We start from the raw sequence: 14,357 nt of genomic DNA, 5'->3' as shown, positions 1-14,357 counted from the left end.
ATCCAGCCGGAAATGTCGCCTCCAACTTCGGCAGCACGACGACTGGAGCAGGTGCAAGGCCAAATAGGTCGCGCGTCAACAACAGACGACCGGACCACGCCGTTCCCAGAACTCCCATTTGGTGCCCGGTATCTCCACCTCAACAATGCCACCAAACGAAATGCATTATCCGTCGCGGTCCTCCAAGATCTGCGCGACCAGCTCTACGCGTACAATACCTCACCTGTAGACGGGCAGGCCCGCTTCCTCCCCCCGTTCGAGCCAGGCCTCCTCGCGGAACTGGAAAAGGCATTCTACCATCCAGATTCCGAAGCAGGCAGGACATACGGCTGGCTAGTCCATGCGAAGCAGTGGAACCAGCACAGATCCAACCTCCCACGAGTGATCGTGCTGCGCAGCGCTGGCCCCGTGTTCTGCTCCGGCCACGACCTGACCGAAATCCGCGCGATGAGTCACGCGCAAGCCAAACATCTATTCGACTTGTGCGCCGAAGTCATGTCCCTGATCCGCCGGTGTCCCGTCCCCGTGATCGGGGCGATGCAGGGCCTAGCCACTGCCGCGGGCGCCCAACTCGCCCTGACGACCGACTTGCCCGTCGCCCACGCGTCGACGCCGTTCCGCCTGCCCGGCTCGGGCATGGGCTTCCCCTGCATCTCCCCTGTCACGGCCGTGTCACGCAAAGTCGGCAATGCGTTTGGGTACGAGATGTTTGCGCTGGCACAACCTCATCGCGCAGACGAGCTACCTGGCAGGCCGCTGCGGGTGCTGGACGACAACGCCCCGCTTGACCTGGCCGTCGGCGAGATGGTCGCTTATTATACGCAAAGGACGGCAGCCCAGCCGCAGGCTCTGGGGAAGTGGGCTTACTGGACGCAAGTGGGGATGCACGCGAAAACGTCGACTTCGACGGCGGATGGATATGAGGAGGCAGCGGCATGGGCAGGGTCGGCTATGGCGCTGTTGGCGCAAACGAGTGATGCCAAGGAGGGGATTGGGGCGTTTTTGGACAAGAGGAAACCGTCTTGGTATACGTGACCGCGCGGAGGGGCAGGATGGCTTTGCTGTGAGGTATATGGTCAGGATTTCCCCCCCCGCCGGCTTGAAGTTCATGTGCATATGCCTCCCCGCTCCCCTCTTCCTTTGATGTCATTGCTTGACATTTGCGGTGGCAGCATGACTAGAAGAGCATGCGAGAGTGTTGGCTGTACAGACCCGCTTATGGTACCTTCATCAGTCCGAGCCAGGACTAGAGCATAAGAGATGTTAGAGGCTACATCTTTGGCTACGCAACCGAACACCAAATCATTTGCGGAGAGGCGGAGAAAGACACGAGAAAGAGGCAGAGTTTAGAGGAAACGATCAATTGCACTTGTCTATGCCCGATGAAGAGCCATCATATCGCCAGGCCCCTCTTCGACAACTCACCGGGAAAACCCCTAATGAAGGTTGACTATTACTGGGAAGCTTGCCCAGCCTGACTTGCCTGATTTTGAATTTCACACCCGTCCGCCCTTTTTTTTGGGTTGTTTTGTTTTTCGCCCCTTTTTTTGTTGTTTTCGTTGTTGTTGTCGGGGTCAGTAGAAGCGTGCTACTGCGCCTCTGGCGTTTTTTTCAGACACTGCTGGATACCAAGACAGCAGTGTGCCTGTGTTACACATCTTTCCCCGGACTCCAGATCACCCCGGTGTCACTTATTTGTCCGATTAACTCACTCACCTGGTTTGTCACATGGTTGAGGACTTATTTGCGAGTCAGAGAGTAACCACTGATGTGGCCTTCGCTGACACCACCACGGCGCTCAGAGCCAGAGCTGTAAGTGCCGGTGTTGTAAGAGCCTCCAGTGAAGGTGCGCGAGTCGAAGGTGACAGCATCGGCGAAGCGCTGAGTAGAGCTTGACGAGCTTGAAGAGCTGCCATAGGAGCGAGATCCGGAAGAGGAAGAAGAAGACGAGGAGGAGTAGTAGTAGTCGGATGAGGAAGACGATGAGGAAGGCATCTTGTCTGGATGTTGCAGATAAGATCTGAAAGGAGGTTCCGAAAGGGTTTGAGGTGTGGTTTGGTCGGTGGTGTTGCTGGAGTTGAGTTCTTCGTTTTTGAGTGTTGGGAATCGAGTTCTTGCTCTCAAAGTCGAAGATCTGCGTTTGGTATGAGGAGAAGAAAACGTTGAGTTGTGGAAGACTTCGAGGGCTAAATACCTTTCGGGTTCGAGTCTCGAGTGGCAGTCGTTATCAAAAGCTTTGTTGAGTTGACTGCTGCTGCCTTGTTTCTCGTTGGCTTATGTCCGCTTCACCTTGCTTTCATCGTCTTTGTGTGGCCCTTGAAGTCTCGGAGTGCTTGGACAAGGGCAGTATTCCAGGCAGTGTCACGGGTCCTCCGAACTCACGTCCTTAGCTGACGATCATTGTCCGAGTGGAACAGTTACGAGGCCGCCAGGGTCGAAGCATTGTCTCTGCTGACGGTGTTCTGACCATTCTGTGGTTGAGAGCTTTGTGCTCAGGGCGGGCTTTTCGTACCTTGTTGTCTAACGCACTGTCCGCAAGGACTGTTTTTCAACTCGACATTGTCGAACGCATTGTCTCCGTCCCAGACTTGAAAGAATGATTTTGTTGGCAAAGCGAACAAAGCCTTTGCAGAAGGTTTCACCGAAAATGAATACCTGACCACACCCGCCAGGTTCATTGAGTCGGGCTAAACCACAACAGCAATCTGATCAAGAGACCAGGCCAGTTACAAGTCATCCGGATCTCTTCTTGACAGATATTTGTCGCAGACCTTCGATCAACTTCTGCCACGATGCCTTCCTCTCAGTACAGACGTGAAGCCAACGGCTCTGGAATCCGAAATGGTCAGTCTGTGCGTGAAGTAGTTCGCGTGATATCTTTCCTCGATGCAGCAGGAATTCCACGAGTCGTCAGACGGGAGTATCAACTTGATGTCATCCTGGAAGAGCGCCGCCCTAGAAATGCCACTGCATTCGAGGAGCCACCACAATCTCGATCTGAAGATTACGTCCCCTGTGCTGGAGTTATTGAGCCAGCCTCTCGAGGCCGATCCCAGTACGCATCTTCCTCACGACAATCTGGTCGCTCTCGCGCTGACAGCCCGGGATCGCCCTGCGGTACGGGTCGAGTTTATGAGGCATCATCGAGACGCTCTGGAGTAGCAAGCGGCGCGGCTAGACAAGCCAACGTCCGTCCTGTATACGAGGAGCGCCAGCCACGCTACATTAACGACGCTCGAAGACATGGTCATCGGCCGAGCTATCTTCCGAGTCGACGAGAACAACATGCTAATTATCCACCGGCTCGGCGTCAAGAGGAAGACCGATACTGGTACTAACATGTGTGATAGCCAGGTTCCTGGTCCTGCAAACTTGTGTTCTGCCATTCACCCGTTGTTCAGCTGCGTCCATGTGACTGAGACAGCGACGAAAACTGAAAAAAAAAATTGGTAAATTTGGGAGGGCTTTCTGAACTTTGTGTGGTTTCACAGGAAAACTCTCTCATACGGAAAGGTAAGCAGGGCGATAGGTAATAGTAATAGTCAGCTCATTGCTGGTAAATGAAATGATGATTCTTCTACAAGGAAGTATGTTTGTCCCGATGATTGTGTGACTTGACTGAGTGCTTGACATCGTCAGGATTTGATAGAATTTCACTTTAGAACAAGCAAACCCTGAACACACGTTGCGAAATGTCTCTATTGCGGCTTCGCGCCACGCGAAGTTGGCAGCCTTTATTTGACTCCACATACATACCACGCAACCATCATTCCCGTATCCCTTGTGACGACCTCATTCGGTACATTCCCTGTTTGTTGTCGAGCTTGATCACGCTGTGGCTCGATGAATAACTTTCTCCCGTGAATGACCAATATGACGGTTTCCATTACTCGATCCTAATTCCGCGTCGACGTTGCATTCGTCACAAGGCGGACGGATCATGCCGTCGTTGGAAGGCTGTGAGACACTGCGCTTACCCTCGGATCATGGGTTGTTTCTTCCTGCTTCCCTGACCGAACGCCTATCGCTCTTGCCTCGTGATCGTTGTCCCTACGCCATTGACGTTCATTTCCCTTGCACATTGTCTTTCCCAGGGCGAGCTGGTGCTCACCGCTCATATTGAGTAGCCGATACATGATACTCATCCTACCACGAAACAAGGGGGAGCTGTCCCATCAAGAGATACAATAACAATACCGTTGAGCATAGCGTACTGTGTAGTCCGAAGCGCGAGAGCCATTACCACACAGAAGCAAAATGTCGTCTCTACTTGCAACCCCAGCTTATACCAAAATCTCCCCAGAGTCTCAAGATGAGCTATCCCAGTTCATCTCGATAATCACAGTGGCCTTCTCAGATACAGCTCTCACGACGGCTTTCATAGTGGATATCGACTCAACGCCACCTCCTTACCCATCACCACTGATCGACTCTGCCCGCCGACAACGGCACTTCTCGCAGGGCATATTGGACAGTGCAGCTTCGGGCGCTGAACTCGTACAAGCTGGCAATTGGTCAGCAATAGCCCTGTGGGAACCTCCATCTTTCCAAGGGAAGACATTTATCGACTCGAAAGCACGTCCGCCTGCGCTGCTGAGCGAGTGGAGGGCGAGAGTCAAGCAGGCCAAGGCGAAGTACTTGGGCGTGCCGTGCTCTCGGGCGCCATCCTCGTCTGACGAAGATTCCAACTCCGACGCCAACTCCAATGCATCCCAGCTGGACCCGGACTCGGTACAATTACGGCCATTTTATCATCTCTCGTTCCTCGCGCGAAACCCTTCTGTCGAAAGAGTGCCCAGGAGTATTAATGCCGTCATAACACCCTTCCTCGAGCGCGCGAAGGCTGAGAACGTACCAGCCTGGCTCGAGGCCACCTCCCTCCAAGCTGTCAATGTTTACCTGCACTTTGGCTTTCGGATCGTGGAGACGATCACAGTGGGTATAGGAAAAGTCAACGCGGCGGGATGGCCGGCAGACGATGGAGAGGGAGTCACAGCATGGGCTTTGATCTTCGATGAGCATCTGAAAAGTTAAGGACGGCCGCCTTCACGAGGGTTCAGGCGTAGGCTGAGGAAGAGGTATCAGAGGTCAAAAGCCATGGGCAGGCGAGTCTGGAAGAAGAGGACGTGTTTGAAGAGGCGAGGGAGAAGTTGACGGTCGGGAAAATGCATAGCAGAGGGCTCAGAGGTCCTTAAAGGCGCTGGCATCCTCGGTTGAGATTGGGATACTGAGGACACTGGGGGAGGCAAATTGTATGGTTGGACCATGGGCAAAGCATCATTAGATGGTGGACGGTTTTGGCGCCGTGCACAAGGACCGGCTGCGATGTGACGGCGCATTATACAGACCGCAGTCTTCTGCAAGTTTCAATGCACACGCATTTGGCCCGAGTCTAATTTATCTGTCGCGGCGGTACAGCACAACGGTAAACCATTGATATCCAGCGAGGCCAGCCTTGCGCATCGGGAAAATTGCGGGTGCGGGGAAACGCGACCGTGTCCGATCCCATCATTCCAACTTCTTCGCCCGTGGAGGAGTGTAGATAGTGTCAAGCCCATGCCACAAATCCACGAAGCTGCAATGACCGACCTGACCGGAGCGCTGTCTGACATTCTGGTGCAGAAGCACTCGTCAAAGGCGCTCTCTCCACACAGTGACCTGACGGCCAGGCTAGACTCGTTTCTACGGGAAGCGTACCAGATCAACAGATCCATATCCTCTCTGCTAGACTATCTACGAGCGATACGGACTCCCTATCTATCAAGCGCCCCTCCTCCACGTCAGAAGCGTATAGATGTCGAGCGCCAGTCGCTGTCTTCCCATACACCGGGCAGGCATGTGGCGGAGCATCTGAACGACTCTCAGCGCGAAGCCATTGACTCCGAAACGTCCTCCGTCTTACGAGACATCAATAAGAAGATAACAGATCTCAACTCGGCAGTGACTTTACAGCACGATACAGCAAGTAAAGTCCTCGAGCAAAAATATGGTAAACCCAGTGGAGTATTGTGGCGCTGGGCAGCAGGAGACGGCGACACACCGGATGCAGGCAAACCCCAGGCACAGATCGACGAGGAAGGACAACTAAGGACGTTAAAGATGTTCAGAGACGGCGTGTTGTGGTATCTCGGGAAAATGCTCAAGGACGCCATCACCGTTCAGCAGGAGATGGTGGAGAAGCGCCTCGAGCGCGAGCAGCAGAAGCAGATGAGCATACTCTATAACCCGCGGAACAAGGGCGTACGGGCGAACAACAGCATGAACGCTACAGTGAATGGCGTGTCGGAGGGAATAGAAATCCCGCCAACCCAGGATCTGCGTGGTCACGACGAATACAAACCCTGGACAGATCCTCAGGGTGTTGCGGAACAGGAACTATCGCCTGAGCAACTGCAGCTGTTCGAAGAGGAGAATCGCGGGATATTCGAGCACTTCAACGACCAGCTCGCCAAGGTCACACAGGTGGAAAAGTCCCTGATGGAGATTGGGAGTCTGCAGCAGACGCTGGTGGGGCATCTCAGCGTGCAGGGGGAGATGATTGATACCTTGGTCCAGGATGCGATGAACACGGACGAGAATGTGAGGAAGGGCAATCGAGAATTGAAAAGGGCCAGTGAGAGGGGGAGTACGGCCAGGCTGGTGTTTTATGCCACGGTGGGATTTTGCTCGTTCTTGGTGGTTTGGGACTTGGTATTCTGATGGGCAGCAAAGGTGAGTATGAATCTTGCTGTCGTGGCATGAGCAGCATCCCCTAGTAGGCAAGTACTCGTGCTGTGTACACAGCAGGCCTTGATTCTTGCGTGGCACAAAAGTCGGCCACTTTAGCCTTCTTCCCCAGCTTCGGCTGCCGCTCCGATTTACCCCGATCGCCCTCGCGTGGAGAATATCCCCTCGAGCCTCTCCAAGCCGGGGGTCAGCGGGAAATCGATGTGATATATACCATCGTTGTCGAGGTTGAGGGAGACGTAGAGCCAGCGCTAGGAGAGCACGCGGTCAGTAGAAATCAAAACACAATATGCGTGGTACTGTAGCTTGTATCCAAGACTCTGGCCTGCCACTCGAACTCTGTGCAATGAGCCGTCGCCGATTGGGCCATCCGTGTTGGAGATGATCCTCGGTGTCCTCGGTATGTAGCGGGGAAGGAGAGTCGCCTGTGACCCTCACAGCTGCTCGTTTCTCGACCACCGAATGACCAGAAGTCTCGCTCGTTAGGGTTTCTCGTTCCCGTGTCTGCATGTGCGATTCAAACTAAGGTACGTAGCATGCATCCGCCCGCGCCTCAAAAGAATCCAGGCCGTGCGTCGCCCTGCAATGTCCCGACCGTCCTGCACGTCTTCCTCCTCCTAGTCACATCTTTTTGTGAGATTTTCCCACGACATGCCCTCGCAGTCCTCACCGCCCAAATCGCCTGGCTCTTTCCCCAGTTCTGTTCCAGCTCTGCCTTCTTCCTCTTCCTCCTTCGCGCAGACTAATACCAACGCTCGTTTAAGTCAGATCAAAAGTCAGACCATGGGTTCCGTCTCGAACGAGCCCGTCCACACTCTCTTCGACGAGAATGTCGTGCCTCAAGCTCCCGAGGATCCCCTCTTCGGGTTGATGGCCGCGTACCGGAGGGACACCTTTGAGAAGAAAGTTGATCTGGGTATCGGTGCGTACAGGGACAACAATGCGAAACCTTGGGTTTTGCCCGTGGTGAAGAAGGTGGGCTGCCACATTGCCACACTCGAGCCTGACTGACTCTGGTTCCAGGCCGACGAGATTCTGCGGAGCGACCCCAACCTCAACCACGAGTACCTGCCTATCGCCGGTCTCGCCGAGTTCACCTCTGCTGCTCAGAAACTCATTCTCGGCCCAGCCAGCCCCGCCATCAAGGAAGGAAGAGTAGGCACAATGGACACTGTTCTACCCCCAGAAATAACTGACTTGTTACAGGCAGCAACACTCCAGACCATCTCCGGCACCGGCGCCGTGCACCTAGGCGGCCTCTTCCTGTCCAAATTCCTGGCAAAGCCTCACCCACCAACCATCTACCTGTCGAACCCGACATGGGCAAACCACAACCAAATCTTCACCAACGTCCACCTCCCCATCAAGCAATACCCGTACTTCTCGGCAAAGACCAAAATGCTCGACTGCGACGGCCTTCTGAGCACCTTGAAATCCGCAGAGCAAGGGAGCATCATCCTATTACACGCGTGCGCGCACAACCCGACAGGCGTGGACCCGACACAGGACCAATGGAAACAGATTGCCGAGATCATGCGCGAGCGCAAGCTGTTCCCCTTCTTCGACTGCGCATACCAGGGCTTCGCCTCCGGGAGCCTGTCCCAGGACAACTTCGCGATCCGATACTTCATCGAGCAAGGCTTCGAACTCATCATCGCGCAGTCCTTTGCCAAGAACTTCGGCCTCTACGGCGAAAGAGCTGGGGCATTCCACTTCGTCGCCGCCCCCGGTGGCAACGCAGGGGATGTCACAAAACGCGTGGCAAGCCAGTTGGCGATCCTACAGCGGTCCGAGATCTCCAACCCGCCAGCCTACGGCGCCCGCATTGCCGCTATCGTGCTGAACGACCCGAAGCTGTTCGCCGAGTGGGAGGACGACCTGCGCACCATGTCCGGCCGGATCATCGACATGCGCAAGGCCCTCAAGTCGTCGCTGGACAAGCTCCAGACGCCCGGCAACTGGGACCACATTACCAGTCAGATCGGCATGTTTTCGTTCACGGGGATCAGCGAGAAGCAGGTGTTGGCGATCAGAGAGAAGTGGCATGTATACATGACCAAGAACGGCCGGATCAGTATGGCGGGCTTGAACACGGGGAATGTAGAGTACTTCGCGAAGGCGCTGGATGATGTCGTCAGGAACGTCCAATAGCGAGATTAGAGGTGACAATACGAAGGCCAGGAGGAGATGAAGGCGATTCCAAGCGGTGACAGAACGACAAACCAGAAAAGATGATGCACGCTACAATGGGAGCGAAGGTTATGCTATGTACCTACCTACATGGCATAGCCGAAGCTCTGAAGCCCTGAAACCCTGAAGCCCAAGGCTGAGAACGCTTGGACAGCTGGGACTGGCTGTCGCCCTAGAGTACTTCATATTCGGTGGGATTGCATGGCAAGCGCGTCGAGACACACTACTACCTGTTTTACGACAACCGCATATTATAGAAAAAAGCAGACGACGGTCGCTTCCCTTCACGGTCGCAGACATGTCTCCTGCTAACAGCGCCCGTGAAGCCACCTTCACCTCAGGCAGGTACGCCCTGGTTCTGGATAAGTGGTATGAGGTCTCATTTAAAAGAGCATATTCACGCAGCATGGTATCCTCCCACGCGGTCGTAGCGCAATTCTACCGTATCATTTCTCTAGCTCGTATCCGCAATCGCATACAGTGGTACACATAGTAGTACATGAAAAGCGTTCTTGAATCGCGTCCCCTTCATCTCTTCATCCGCCAGTTCTGTCCTGGTCTGTAGATCCCACTCTCAGTCCATCATGACTGCTTGCCCAGTTCCATGGCCAAGTCCCAACCGGTATCGTCATCCTCCCACGTGGCGGCCCCGGAGACGTGTCTGCCCAAGTACAGCCCCACGGCCGTGGCCATGACAGCCAACATGAAAAACCCCTCAAACCACCTCTGCACCCACGCGGGCTCGAGCAACCCCGCGCCAAGGGCCGTGTTGATCACGCTGCCCACCTCCCTGGGCATCATGCCGCGGAGCATCAGGGCCGAGCTGATGACGTACATGCCGCTGATCTGGCTGATGAGGAGGGCAAAGTTGGTCTTGGTGGCGTGCAGGACCGAGGGCATGAAGCGGGCAAAGAGGTGGAACGTCTGCGTCACGGCCGTGAAGGACGCGAGGAGCATAGCCCCCGACAGGAGGAACGAGACCTGCTGCGCCCACGACGCCTGGTCGAGCGAGGGGTAGACGTGGCGCGCGAAGAGGGCGATCGTGTAGGTCACGGGGTCGGTGTCGGAGGTGGCGGCGGAAGGAGAAGGGCTCAAAGTCCGCCGAATGATGTTGACGGTGGTGGTACAGATGCGGTAGACGCAGTAGCAGGCGAAAACGTGCGAAAAGGCCAACGAGAGTCGCCCCGCGGGCGTCGTGGCCCGGAGCTGATTCGCGCGTCGGGCGCGGAGGATCGACAGCGATGTTTCCAGCGACGAGGCCATAGTTTCGAGCCCGGAGGCCTCCATCTCCAGCACATCCCGTTGCTGGTCGAACGTGCTCTTGCGGACGGCGCCGACGGTGCGGCTCCAGAAGCTCTGGATCGGGCCGTGGTGGTTTTGAGCTGCAGGCGACATCGACTCCATCATGCGTACGCGCTCCTTTTTCTCGGCGAGCATGTCCATGGTGGCGTCGAGGCCGGCTTGTTTGCGCGTGATGTCTGTGTCGGCGACGGTGCGCGCCTTGGGCCCAAAGCTCTGCCAGGTGGCGCTGACGGAGGCGAAGCCCGAGAGCAGCGCCATGAGCGACACGCCCGTGATGCCCAGTCGATCCAGACACGCTTGGAAGAGGCCCGACTGCCGCGTTATGCTTTCCGTGATGGGGATGGTGGGTGTGTCGGGCAGGAGCGCGCCGATCGCCCAGAAGCCGAACAGAAAGGCCGCGTAGCCTGCAAACTCCAGCACCCACGCCAGATGGGCGCGGCTCCTCTTCTTCTCGCCCCGGAATTTGTACCCCGACTTTGCGACCACGGAGGATATGCCCAGCAGGGGGATGGCCACGACCAGCAAGCCCAACAGGCTGACCACGGTGATTTGCAGGGCAATGCTTCTGGCCGTAGGGTTGAACGAATTCGAAATCTCGCAGAGGAGCAGCTCCGTCAACACGGCAGAGAGAGCGATCGTGGACGCGAATGTAATGGCCGCGACCCGCCGGGCGACCTGTTGCGTGGTGGGCTCGGGCGCTGCGGTCGCTGGCCTGGGGAGACCTTTGCCGCTGTTGCTGCCGACATCTCCAGGACTCTGGCTTGTGGGAGAAGTCTGGGACAGAAGAGGGTACACTTTGCGGTAGGCGACCAGGGTCAGCACCGCAAAGGTCGCGACGAAGGGAAGGGTCGAAAAGGCAGCTTTGCTCGTGAATCGACCCGAGTGCATAGACGCTGGGGTGCACTCGTCGCAGTCGTCAGCGGCGTAGGTGGGCAGCATGGTGGGCGCTCTCGGACGGAGATACGAGGCGCCTCAGTTTGCGAGGCATGTTCTTACCTCGAGGACATGAGGGACAGATTGGGGTAGATGTACTGTGTACGCACCACGAGTAGAGAAAGAGGACACAGACTTGTATGTACTTGTGCCTGTGCGCAAGGGCACGGATACGCAGTCACACAGATGGACGGAATCTGGGCTTGTGGTGTTGGCCGCGTTATCGATTGGGCGTCAGTGGATCAGCCCCGCCACCCCGGAAGGCGATTCGCTGAGCTGTGACGCATAACGGCGTAACGGGACGCGTACCTCGTACTGGCGAGTCTGGCCCACGGCCTGTTGAGAAGCATTTCTGCACACGCCGCTCTCAGCCTCAACGAATCCAACACCGTCCGACTGTATACTTTGCACTTTAAGTCGTGGACATAAGCAAATAGATGAGGTCGAGTACAGAACGATTTGATAGATGCACCTGAATTGGGTATCCACGGGTCTATCCCAGTCCGATTTCTATCGTTTGCAGGTGGTGTCAACAGCCGCTCCTCAGTTTTCCTCAGCCTCCGGCTTTGCATTCAGGGGCTCAATCAATAGTGCCGAACGCCGCAACCGCGTCAGCCCTCCACACGCCTGTTCGACGAAGACCTTCCGGAACTGTCATCCCGCTAGTGACCAGTCTCGCAAGTCCACAAGACGGGTCTCGAACTCAGCGAAAGGCGCCCACGTGTTGCTCCGTAGAAACCTCGGAGAAGGCTTTCGTGCCCGAGGTCCGCCTTCTCCAGATCGCGGTTGTCGTGCTGGCGTGGTGATGGAGTTCAGGAGACTTCATTTGAGGCCCTCCGGCGCAAGCTCCCTATGGCCTCGCAGCTCATATTGATGGCTCGGTCGCCGGTATCTTGGAGTCCACTGCCCGAATACCTGCGACTGACTGCGCCAGCCGACGTTGTCTAATACTGATACCCTTGTTCATGGTCGAATTCCTTGTCTGTTAAGTAGATACGCGAGGTAAAGTAACAATGCAGCTACCACCAGATGAGCAGTAACTACCGTGAAGGAGATCGACCATGACTGGGAGCCCTCCTGTGCGGTTTTTCACGTAAGATATCCGCCAACCAAGGTGTCGTCTCTCGAACGGATGGTCGTCTCTCGTCCACAATATTGGGCACCAGGAGACGGATATCCTCCGTGTCAGATACGGCTGTGTCACTTTCTCTGTGCTCGCCGCGCTTCGACGGTGGTCTCGGTGATCTAGCCCGCTCGGTTGTTCGATCAGTATCGTCCCAATCTTCCACCAAGGCAGCCATGCTGGGGCTTTTCAGGGCGACATCGGCTTTTGGGGCACTTTCCGTGCTCAGATAGCCTATGGGCAACGCGAAATTCCGCTCAGGTGAATCCTCATCCGATGTCACGTCACTCTTCCCCGAAGTGACCCGAGTAAGCGGACCACCATACGTGCCTTTCAATATCCCTCGCTTCGGAGGACCAATGGCCCTTTCCACAGCATCGGCTTCTTTCTCAGTGGCTTCCATTGCCATTGACGGATAAATATTCTTTGCAAATACGTGGTTGCCGCCTGCGGTCTGAGCTTGCTCGAGCATGTTGCTGTACAGACTGCGACCAGTTTCCATCTGTCTTTTCTTCTTTTTCTTCATTCGTTTAGAGCTGGGTCGAACGACAATGACTGGAACAGGTGATTGTTGTAGACAGTATTTGGAGACCGATCCGGGAAGCAAGCCCTGCATCCCACCCAAGTTTCGTCCACGTGTCCCTACCACCAGTGCTGCAGGCTCGTACAATTGGATCTTTTGTGAAGGGTCAGCAGGCGGCCGAATCCATTCAGGTGAAGGTGCAGCTTACCATGCGCTGGAAAATTTCCTGCACTTTGCCCACGGCCAGTTCCATGATGATACTGATCGCCTTTTCTTCCTGGCTGTTTTTGAGCATCACACTGTCCAGCAGTTGCTTCGCTTCTTTCCGATACTTCTCCCGGTCATATGGAGTATCATGTGCCGTCTTCGAGTCCTTTTCGATCACTCGAAGGCAAACAATCTCGTCGCCGTCGTCAACGAGTTCGTCAATCATCCACTCCAACGCATATTCGGAATAGTCTTTGGCGTCCGTGCCACATAGGAAGACACGACTTCGCGGGGTGGCAGCATAATCGCAATGCTTGTATTGCAGAGTAAAAGATTCCGTTGATGCATCTCGGTTGTCAATCGTATCGAAGGAAACCCCGCGCTGATAATGTGTTGGGGGAGGCGGCGACGACATTCTCCTCTGCGACACTGATGGTCGGGGACCTGGGACAACGCTTTCCCGCCGTATGGTGTTTTCAGCGTCGGCGGTATGGAATTGGACCGACGACTTGCGTCTTCCACCGTCAGACTGGTCCGCGAGCCTCGGTCTTTGAGTCGCCCTGGCTGCGTCTTTCCACACCTGGCCGAATTTAAGTTCGTCCTCTTCCTCTGGTGCTGCAGGTGGTTCGTGCGCAGAGACGTTCGTCATTTTATACCGCAACAAACGCGCGGGGTAGTGCTCGATCGAGTCGAGGTTATGTCAAATGAGGTTCAGCGGGCCGCCCGTACTATGGAGTCAGCTGCGAGGAAAGAGGATAAATGAGTACACAGTAGGTCGGTGGATGGATCGTAATAGCACTGCCACTCCTCATGGGGCGTGTTCTAGACCGTTATGTCGGTGTATGTGGCCCGTGGTCCCGCCTCTTTGCTTGGTTCGTGATGATTCAATCGTGACAGACTCGAAGATGTTGCAAATCGACCGCCCTCAGCCGGCATGTAGCTGCATCAGGTCAGAGGTGGAAGGGGAGCTGGTGGACTCCATTGCCGGTGATCAAATGTTTTCGAGGCACGCGGCTGTGAACATGCTTGGTATCTTGGCCTGCCTGAAGTATGGACTCCTGCTAAGCTGAAATGTTCAAATGGAGGCGAGGACTGCGGGGCACAAGGACGGCGAGCTGGGCAGCTAGTCAGAGGGAAGGTGGAGTAGTAGAGACTCTGAAGGGCGGGAGGATTCCGGTGCCAATCGTTGCCAACTGAGCTGGATAGAGGCCGGGGAGAACAAGGGAGATTCAGGCGGCTGATTGCACAATCAGAAACGTGCCTGGAGGGTGCGATGGGTGTTTCCGTAGTTCTGGAGTTTAGTGACGGCCCAAGGGTTCTCTCGAACGCGAGAACGACTTCCGTGACCTCAAT

At 55.6% G+C, this 14,357-nt stretch overlaps 6 protein-coding genes across 6 annotated transcripts; 4 read left to right on the top strand and 2 right to left on the bottom strand.

Moving 5' to 3' along the window:
- Window positions 1-12: 12 nt before the first annotated feature.
- A1O7_05595 (uncharacterized protein) lies at window positions 13-1,035 on the top strand (the record flags this gene model as incomplete). Its single annotated transcript, XM_007759603.1, has 1 exon — window positions 13-1,035. The coding sequence occupies one exon, from the start codon at window positions 13-15 to the stop codon at window positions 1,033-1,035; it is 1,023 nt and encodes a 340-aa protein (XP_007757793.1).
- A 3,222-nt stretch (window positions 1,036-4,257) lies between these two features.
- Window positions 4,258-5,034, top strand: A1O7_05594 (uncharacterized protein; the record flags this gene model as incomplete). The annotated part of the gene is made up of 1 exon (XM_007759602.1): window positions 4,258-5,034. One exon carries the CDS (start codon window positions 4,258-4,260, stop codon window positions 5,032-5,034), a length of 777 nt encoding a protein of 258 aa, XP_007757792.1.
- A 546-nt stretch (window positions 5,035-5,580) lies between these two features.
- A1O7_05593 (uncharacterized protein) lies at window positions 5,581-6,699 on the top strand (the record flags this gene model as incomplete). The annotated part of the gene is made up of 1 exon (XM_007759601.1): window positions 5,581-6,699. The coding sequence occupies one exon, from the start codon at window positions 5,581-5,583 to the stop codon at window positions 6,697-6,699; it is 1,119 nt and encodes a 372-aa protein (XP_007757791.1).
- Window positions 6,700-7,509: 810 nt separating this feature from the next.
- Window positions 7,510-8,877, top strand: A1O7_05592 (aspartate aminotransferase; the record flags this gene model as incomplete). The annotated part of the gene is made up of 3 exons (XM_007759600.1): window positions 7,510-7,701; window positions 7,750-7,881; window positions 7,933-8,877. 3 exons carry the CDS (start codon window positions 7,510-7,512, stop codon window positions 8,875-8,877), a joined length of 1,269 nt encoding a protein of 422 aa, XP_007757790.1.
- Window positions 8,878-9,498: 621 nt separating this feature from the next.
- Window positions 9,499-11,157, bottom strand: A1O7_05591 (uncharacterized protein; the record flags this gene model as incomplete). The annotated part of the gene is made up of 1 exon (XM_007759599.1): window positions 9,499-11,157. One exon carries the CDS (start codon window positions 11,155-11,157, stop codon window positions 9,499-9,501), a length of 1,659 nt encoding a protein of 552 aa, XP_007757789.1.
- Window positions 11,158-12,191: 1,034 nt separating this feature from the next.
- On the bottom strand, window positions 12,192-13,653 carry A1O7_05590 (uncharacterized protein; the record flags this gene model as incomplete). The annotated part of the gene is made up of 2 exons (XM_007759598.1): window positions 12,192-12,950; window positions 13,006-13,653. 2 exons carry the CDS (start codon window positions 13,651-13,653, stop codon window positions 12,192-12,194), a joined length of 1,407 nt encoding a protein of 468 aa, XP_007757788.1.
- Between the last annotated feature and the right edge of the window lie 704 nt (window positions 13,654-14,357).

Source organism: Cladophialophora yegresii (assembly GCF_000585515.1).
Source record: "Cladophialophora yegresii CBS 114405 chromosome Unknown aczIN-supercont1.4, whole genome shotgun sequence".
Lineage (NCBI taxonomy): Eukaryota > Fungi > Ascomycota > Eurotiomycetes > Chaetothyriales > Herpotrichiellaceae > Cladophialophora > Cladophialophora yegresii.
The sequence above is the reverse complement of the archived record's forward strand: the minus strand, read 5'-3'. Positions and strand labels throughout refer to the sequence as shown.